The 8973-nt window shown below is 36.8% G+C and overlaps 1 protein-coding gene across 2 annotated transcripts; it reads right to left on the bottom strand.

Moving 5' to 3' along the window:
- Positions 1 to 2273: 2273 nt before the first annotated feature.
- LOC134794544 (solute carrier family 22 member 4-like) lies at positions 2274 to 7256 on the bottom strand. 2 transcript variants are annotated; one of them, XM_063766353.1, is made up of 9 exons: positions 7158 to 7256; positions 6793 to 7084; positions 6325 to 6428; positions 5886 to 6040; positions 5327 to 5495; positions 4398 to 4533; positions 3994 to 4302; positions 3126 to 3439; positions 2274 to 2485 (listed from the first exon to the last, which is right to left on the bottom strand). In XM_063766353.1, the coding sequence occupies exons 1-9, from the start codon at positions 7163 to 7165 to the stop codon at positions 2284 to 2286; spliced, it is 1689 nt and encodes a 562-aa protein (XP_063622423.1). In that variant the 5' UTR covers positions 7166 to 7256; the 3' UTR covers positions 2274 to 2283. The 2 variants fall into 2 exon arrangements, with proteins under 2 accessions (XP_063622423.1, XP_063622425.1); XM_063766355.1 differs by having other exon boundaries at positions 4000 to 4302.
- Positions 7257 to 8973: the final 1717 nt, after the last annotated feature.

Here is an 8973-nt window from a genome sequence, read left to right as displayed (position 1 = left end):
ATGAGTCCATATGAAGAGTATATTGTCGAGGATTAGGCACTGATACAAATTTAGTCTGGTTAGCAGCAAGGTCGAAACGAATGTGACGGCATCACGCACGCGAACAAAAGCTGTATATTTATTCAAACACTTAAACTTGTTCCACGTGCGTTTATGCAGTTACCTATAAAACAAGATTCTTTAAGTTTACGAAGACACTTTCCAACAAACACTCCAGCTACGATACCTACGCGCAACGCGTGTCCTACGCGTAGATATTCAATTTAGAACGGGCTCTATAAATTCGCGAAAGCTAATAACAATAGACAGGCAGCGGACAGTTATAAAAAGAGGACAGATACACCTACGGTCGAAGAAACAGTTGTTTACTTAAGTAGGTCGGCTAATCTGCCGTTCGTTAGCTGTGCTATTTTCAATTCTTCCCTAACCCATGGCGGAAGTCACAAGCATTGCGAAAAGACGGCGAACTAAGCGCTGTTTCAGACGTGCTAAGTTACATACCTATTGACTTAAATATTCAAGACATTTTAAATAAAAGGGCATATAGCGTAAACTACCCAATGATTGGTCCCGGCTACTTATTTTTGTTATGAAAGTCAACAATGTTGCCTACGATGAATCTTTAAAAAGTAACAAATGTCATCACGATCGCGAAGAGGACGTAGGTAGTTATAGTATTTAATAAGTAAAATAATTGGATCTATTGGACTTAATTATTAAATACCTATATATAGGTAGGTACTTGTACTTTAGTACAACTTACCAATTACCATACTCTTTGCTTTATAATAGTATTAATACACAAGCAGTAGTTTTAATCGTGTGTCGATAGATGGCAGTAAAATTACTGTGACTATAAAATTTAGTTTGATAATAATAACCCCTCTATACCTACTATCTATTCTCTTTTGTAGTAGGTAGGTACGCATGTTACATAAATGTGAATACAATGTAACTATAACTAACATAGTATATATGTAGTCACACTAGTAGTACTTACATTGAAACTGATATGTAGAGAGTACCTGATAGAGTGACTTGCATGACCTGTATGTAGGTACTTATATAAACTCGTCTCATATTATCTACACATACATGTGTAAGTAGAGTACAGATAAGGTAGGTCAAATAACTTTGACACCAGTGTACTGGTTTGATTATCGAAAATTAAATACCTACTCGTACTTATTACATACATTACATTGCATGTACGGGTTGACTTATGGACATGAAAATTAGATACCTATATCACGAAACATTATTTACAGTACATATGGTCCTATTTTCCCGCGCTAGTGCGTAAAATAGCACTTTTCGTGCCAGGTCAAGTTTAAAGGGCCATATGTACTGTAAAACGTTGTACGATGTAATACACGTGCGAATAGGTAATTCGCAACTCGTGTCGATTTAAAACACTCCCTTCGGTCGTGCTTTTATTTATCGCCACTCGTTTCGAATTTCCTCTTTTCCGCACTTGTATCGTAAATAACTACAGGTTTCAGGTGAGTCCATAGCCACCCAGCGATTGTCAAACAACTATAACTTAAGTACTTACTTAACATAAACTTTTTACGTTTGCCTTAATCTATCTAATACCTACCTTTAAACCAACTTTAAACGAACAATTCTTGTTTATTTATATACACATTTCGGGGATCTCGGAAACGGCTCTAACGATTTCGATGAAATTTGCTATATGGGGGGTTTCGGGGGCGATAAATCGATCTAGCTAGGTCTTATCTCTGGGAAAACGCGCATTTTTGAGTTTTATATGTTTTCCGAGCAAAGCTTCGGTCTCCCAGATAATAACTAAAAATATCTTCACTTAAGGCACGACTAAAATACTTAATATAATTTCAATATTCATAGTTTTCAATAAGTATTTCATCCTGATTTTTTCCTGTTTTGTTTTTACCGCACGTTGGTATCTATGTTGGATATTATGTATTTTTATTAAAAAATACTCCATAATATCCAAAATTCCGGTATAAGTTGTATTTGCTTTTATGGTAAACGTTATTTAAACAACTGAGTAAACACGGATACAATATAAGACAACAAAATAATAATGCTGTAATAAATGTTCGTTAGTTCGATACAGACGTCATACACTTTCTATACCGCTTGTCTGTATGTATAATTCACCTGCTCCCATCATGTATTATGTACAATTCGAGATCTAATTGATAAATATACATATCGTTTTGACAATGATCGCAGAGGTAAGTAACAGTGTATAGGTACCTAAATTACGACGCAGAAAAAATATCGTGAACGCTTTTTCTATTGTTTATTTCTACAAAACAAGCGGTAGACCGCACGCCAAAGCGTCACGCAGCCGATGGGCCGCGCCGGCGCGTGCTCCGATGGTGTGCTTGACACCGCGCGGGCGCGGGCGCTGCCAAACGACAAGTTCCTGAGCTCGATCTCTTCACGGGACGGCGAGTGCGTCTTCTGCGTCGCCCAGCGCAGGGGCTTCGATAATCTGATGAAGAAGCGAGCTATAATGAAGTTTTAAGCACTGCAGCTCTAGTGTCACTAACGCAACGATAGAGCAAGAGCGACAAAGTTACATATATATTGAGAAAATAATAATTGAAGAACGTTTCGAGTGGACCAACAGTCCTCGTGTCAATGACGTTGCGTTAATTACGCAGAAAAAAGGTTACTCTCTTCCTCTTAATGCGTACCTACACACTACACATTGCACAGTCATGTATGTATGTACCAATTTAAAAAGACTGCCTATTTTAGATTTAAGTTAGTTATTCATTTCGTTTAGTAGTACCTACTACTGTATTTATCTTGTATGTAAATAAATGATTAAAAAAAAGAATGCGTGCATAATAACATTATGCCATTCGATCTGACAAGCATAACATGCAATTGATTTCTTATTAGTTGCTAGGTACTGATTATACGTAGGTAGTTAGGCTCCAATAATGACTTACTGTGATGATACTGATGATCACCTTGTTGGGCAATATTTCCTTCTCTGTAATGATAGCCAATTTATAACAACTAATACCTCTGAAAAATAATCCATGCCCTTATCTTTTTGATAGGTATTCTGCTCACTAATTTCATCTAGGAACAAAAAAAAGAATGATGAATAATATTCATACTCTGAAAAATAATCCATGTCCTCAAGCACATCAGGCATCTCTCTGTGATCAACATCAGGCAACACCAAGCACAGGACCAGCATAGACACGGTAGCAGCTGCCTCTAGCAGCGCCAGAGAGACATCGTCCACCAGCTTGAGGATCGTGATGAGGTACCCTATGATGGCGCCGAGCTGCCCGGCGGCGTGGCAGCAGCCGAGCAAGGTCGCGCGGATCTTGATGGCGAAGAGACGGGGCGTGATAGTCAGGGTCATGGCGTGCCCGTTTAGGCTGGTGGCCAGGGCGAATGAATATAATATGCTGCATATGGGGTCCTGAAAATTAGTGTTTGATTTTGTATTAACTATTGCTTTTGATTCGGGCACTAGAGCCTCGGGTTGTTTAAATTAGCAAAATTCTAACTTGGCTTAGTTATATTCTTGTCCATGGTTGCCTTTGAGACTTATGTTTATTGTTCGTCGAGACATAGGTCCTCTACAAGAATATAATACCTATAATACTTAACTAGAATTTTACTATTTTACACTACCCGCCGTGGCTGCAGTCATTTTATTGTATAGGACCTTCATTCGAAGTAAAAATTGAGCAGATTTTTTTTATCTGTATGTAGTCTGATCCAAAGTCAAGTAAGGTAAATCTAAATAAAATGATATACTGTGTGCAATAAACCGGTATGTATTCGATTTTAATGGTACGTAACGTAACTTCTGCAATGAGCATAATATTATGGAACTAATTATGGAGAAATTCGTCATTTCACGGCCAAATTTCTAGTTGATATTGGAAATGTCACCAACTGTCAGCAGACAAAGTCGAGTCGTACCCCGGTTCTAATGAAACTATAAATAATCGTATACTATAAACTTACACCAACTTCCTTAGAAATAAGAGCGGCCACGCCGCTTACGCCTGCCAAGAATATATGCGTCATGAGCAAATGTCGCAACTTGCACTTCAACGATAAAAATACCGTCAGGCACCCGATTATCCCAACCAAACATAATATTTTAAGCAGATAATAATTGGTCTGTACTCTACTATACATGGTTGAGTAAATAATACTCCACGAGAAACAGTTCAGAGTCCAAAATAATAAGGACACGAAGGTTAAAACTCTGGTGTTATGCGTGCTTAGTATGGGGATACAAGTTTCATCCTCGTCTAGACAAAAATAAGCCTGCAAATTTTAAAATATTGTATTTTTCAATTGAAACACCTAATACTTAATATTTTATTCAATAATTATTGTGCCAAATAGACTTACAGACGTACTCTTTGATTGACGGGCCTTATTTTGAAGTCACTGCAAAGTGTAACGTGGTTTTGTTTCGCAGCTTTGTAGATAGTTTTCTCGGCTTTCGTAATTTTGTTATTAAATAGTAGCCACTGCGGAGATTCTGGAGTCCATCTGAAATTGATTGAATAGTAAGCTCTATAAGAAAAGAGCGATATTAATTTAATTATATAAAATAAAAATTAAAATTTAAACTGTTTATTTTAAAAAAAGAATTAACATACAATTAACTTAGAACTAATCTTATATTTTTAAGATTATTAGAACTAAGGGACATGGGGAGCAACCCCTATCAAAGTTATTGAACATTACCATTAAGTGTTTTTACATGCTACTGAGTCTTTTTACATTTATCTCTATCAGTGCCTTTTTAACAATAGCCTTAATATTATTAGGTTTGTTATCTATATTTTCAATTACATGACTGGGAAAGCTGTTTAGAGCTTTAGGAACATAAGAGGACCAGGTTCTATTACCATATTCGTTATTATTTTTAGTAGTCATAAAATTAGGTTCATTGGGTAGACTGCGAAGGTTATTTGGTCTATTATATCTCTTCAGCTCTCCCAGACAATGCTTATATTCTAAGATTACGGCCAGTTTAGCCTTATCATATACACTTAGCACCCTGCAATAACTAAACAAGTTTTCATAATTATGTCTGAATTGTTTTATAAATATAGGTACCTAAAATCTCAATTAGGAGGTCGTTACCAAAGCATGTTTAGAAGGTAAATATGTAGATTCAGAGTTCTTGATGGCCATTGAGAAACATTTGCCCGTTTATGTCTTACGGCCCCTCGCCGTCGTCCCCTAAAATAAGTATTCACTTTTCTATACTATTAGTATGGCAACCTGGGTACTTAAGTCGGGGCACCGACCGTACATATACCTCAACCTCACCTACCTCAAAATCGCGATTAGTAGTAGATCATAGAAGCAGGCGATGAAGGTGAAAGACTCAGAGTTGCCGATGGCTCGAGCCAGCGGGACCATGCACACGGCCGCGAGCAGCCGCGGCGATGCCACTATCATACTCAACCACGAACGCCATCTGTTACTTGCGATCTCGCAAACTACCGAAAAAATTACTTTTATAATTTATACCAAATGCCATCCCACGCGGATCTTTAATCGAAAATCCGGACGCCTGTGGGCTCTAAATTGCCACCAACATGGTGCAACCTAATTGGGTCGTTCGGTGTGTGAGAACAATGTCGTTAGCATGACAATCCCATTCTTTGATTCGGCAACCGTTTTATCAAAAATTAGAGAGCTTAATAATATACATTTATGATCCTATATACATTCAGATTCTTAATTTAAGATCCGTGTGGAATGGTACTAATGGCCCTTATTTATAGGTAAGGGAAATCCTACTTAGATTAGCTGTAGTTTGATAGACATTGTGGAGCCCAATTATCTTATCTTATCTTACCGTCAAATTATAATGAATATTTACTTACTCAAAATTAGTCCCATGAAATTATTAGCACTGCCGAGTAGAGATCTTATGAAAACTAACAATCTGAACCAACTTTCAGAGTCGCAAACCATGATTGATATTCTCAATACTAAGTTAGTGTATACATCTAATATCATTGCCTTTTTTCGTCCGAAGCTGAAAAGAACAATCAAGAAATGATCGTTACTTAACTGTACCTATATAGTATATACCTAAGGTAAGTCAAAGTATTTCTTTTTAACATAACCATTTGAAAAACTACCCGTTTGAAAAGTATTTATGTCACTGAAAATTCAGGGTTCTAGCTTTAGCCAACACAAATTTACAGGACGTCGAAAATCGCCTGAATCGCTTCGGGAAAAGGATGGTACGGCCGTGCGTCTTTGTTTTGCTCGACTTGGCGGGGGCACTGCCGTGCCCCCAGATGTTATCAGATTTACCTGTCTGAAATAAGGCCGAAGACTATATATCCAAACATGACTCCCAAACGACAAATCATCGCTGCTGATAGGAACTTCCAGTCTTGATCGCAAGCCATTATCCACTGAATAACAACAAACAATAATATAAGTGCATAATATGTGCCATAGACTTTATAAGAAATGCGCTTTTAAGAACGCAACTCCTTTTCTTAGAAATCGGAAAAGTGGGAAGTATAGTGGCGGATTTGCAATCTTTGCCGCCCTATTAAGGCCACAGCCTAGGCCCTGTAGCCGCCCCTTTCTCAGCACCCATCATATTGACTACATTTTGAGTTATTTCTTGTTATCATCAGCGAAATTTTTGTCACAATTTGCCGCCCCTAAATATCTTGCCGCTCTAGGCCCGGGCCTACTGGGCCTTGGGGCAAATCCGCCACTGGTGGGAAGTTAGTATCTTCTAAGCTATGAGAAATCATGATCACTTACGTTTTTCTTCAGCCAAAATAACCCCAATACTTTTACATGCCACAACTGGCAGCGAATTTCTTCACTACTATTTTTAGAAATTACATGACACTGGCTGGAGTCGTTAGTCGCATAAGCGCCGTGAGGCGGCGTGCAGATTATGTTGGTCGACTGCTTCAGAAAAAACATGTCTTCATACTGGTTGAACATGTTAGAAGCCATGAGGGCAGTGGACACGATGGTCACCATCCACTGCCATGCCCCGATTTGGCCCAGAACGTCGGTCGTCACATCCTCGTATATGGTCCCGATGCTAAAATTATAATGGAAAAGTAGATTTCAATCACAATATTAATTAGGCTACTTAAATATTTTCAAGATTTTACATAGACATTTGTCAATGAAGTCTCGTCCTTTCTGTGCCTACTAGATAAAATGTAAACAGTTTCAAATTGAATGTAGGATAAATTTAATATTAAATGATTTGTGACTATAATTTAATCATTTCGTATAAGGGTCACTGATTAGAATAAGGATAATTAACTATATTATAACGCGGTTACTGAGTTTTGATTTTAGTGTTACAATATACGTTAACCGTAGGTATACATCGTTACAGATTTATTATACAAATGGAGTTTCATCTCTTATGACACAAAACTTATACCTATACTTACGTATCTAGACAATTTAGGATCTCAATTGAGGTAAGCACTTTCATAATATATTGTATAAGTCTACCACCTTACTGAGGCAGTTGGTAAGAAGTTATAATATTGCTAACTGGACTGGACAACTGGTTGAAGGCTTGGCTGCATTTGTAACGTGTGCCTGATTAGTTTTTTTGTTAAGTATGTAAGTAAAACTTGAATTCTTGAATGAGATTTAGTTCCAAAACTATGTGAACTTCTAGTATAAAACTCCCGCGCAATTGCTCTGATAAGTGGTAGAGCTGCAGTAGCGTAGAATTAATATTAATATTTGATTGAAATCTATATAATTTTGCTCCAGTTTGTTACTGGTATATGTAAATACTTTGCAATAACTGTCGTGTAATTAATGAGTTTTAAGTTAATTGATTCCATTGGGGTTACGATACGAAAATAAACCAAGTTAATTTTTATATTGTATTTATTATATGTACTTAATTCTTACACATACAGCATAGCGTTGATAGCGTTCGCTAACACACTCTCATGTATGTAAATTAAATAGAAACTGCTTAACTGTCGCAATACAATGGAATCAATTAACTTAAAGACTAATTACAGGTAGTTACGCAATTTTTTTTGCAATCTACCCATGACCACTGTGTAACTATGTATAATACTCTGATACATAAAACCGACAAGTCCAATCGAATGTTCGAATGTAGGTGCAAGTGTTCAAATTAATAAAAAATGTGAGTTGCGGCACTCTCGCTTTACATATGGCGATTCGTTCAGTAATCTACTTACTGCTAGGCTACCAACGCTTAAATTTAGGCGCACCGCGCACTACACACGAGCTGAAATTAAGTTCTTATGTTACATACATATATAGACATTCCGCCCATTCCGGTGCCTAATTTCAACGGTTCGATTCTGTGAGAATCTGCCGAATCCTAAGACACCTGAACAGACGACGGAGCAGACCGTACCGTCTGTAAGGGATGTAATAGGCCTTAGTTGCCTAAAAATAAATTATAAGGGTTTCTATTTTTTTTTCAGTTTCAGTTCATGTGTGGTGTGCCTTATTGTGAATAACATCTCTGAAACCTTGAGCAGTTGGCGTTGTGAATGGTCGCTAATGACGTGAATCTTTTTGTTTTATTATATGACGCTACACTACAAAGTATGAGACAATATATTACTCTGCAGCGCCAAAATTCTACGGTTTAATTCCTATCGGCCCATCCATCTTTTTAATGTTTCGCGTCCGGTTTATATATCTTTTATTGTCCTTATATTAAATTGGCTTAAGAAACGATTAAAGTTTCAATTACACGTTTATGTTTATAAACGTACATATAAATCTAAGCGGTGCATTAAAAACATTAGATCTTAAGTTTAATTTGCAAGGTCATATATTTATCAATTTTTTTATTTATTTATTTAATAAAACCATAAACATAATTAATAACAAACTTACAATAAAAATTAACCTAAAATTAAAACTACCTACAAAACTAAAACTAATACCTAAAAAAATAAATAAAACATA

The sequence above is a fragment of the Cydia splendana genome, chromosome 10, assembly GCF_910591565.1.
Source record: "Cydia splendana chromosome 10, ilCydSple1.2, whole genome shotgun sequence".
In the NCBI taxonomy this organism is placed as follows: domain Eukaryota; kingdom Metazoa; phylum Arthropoda; class Insecta; order Lepidoptera; family Tortricidae; genus Cydia; species Cydia splendana.
The sequence above is the reverse complement of the archived record's forward strand: the minus strand, read 5'-3'. Positions and strand labels throughout refer to the sequence as shown.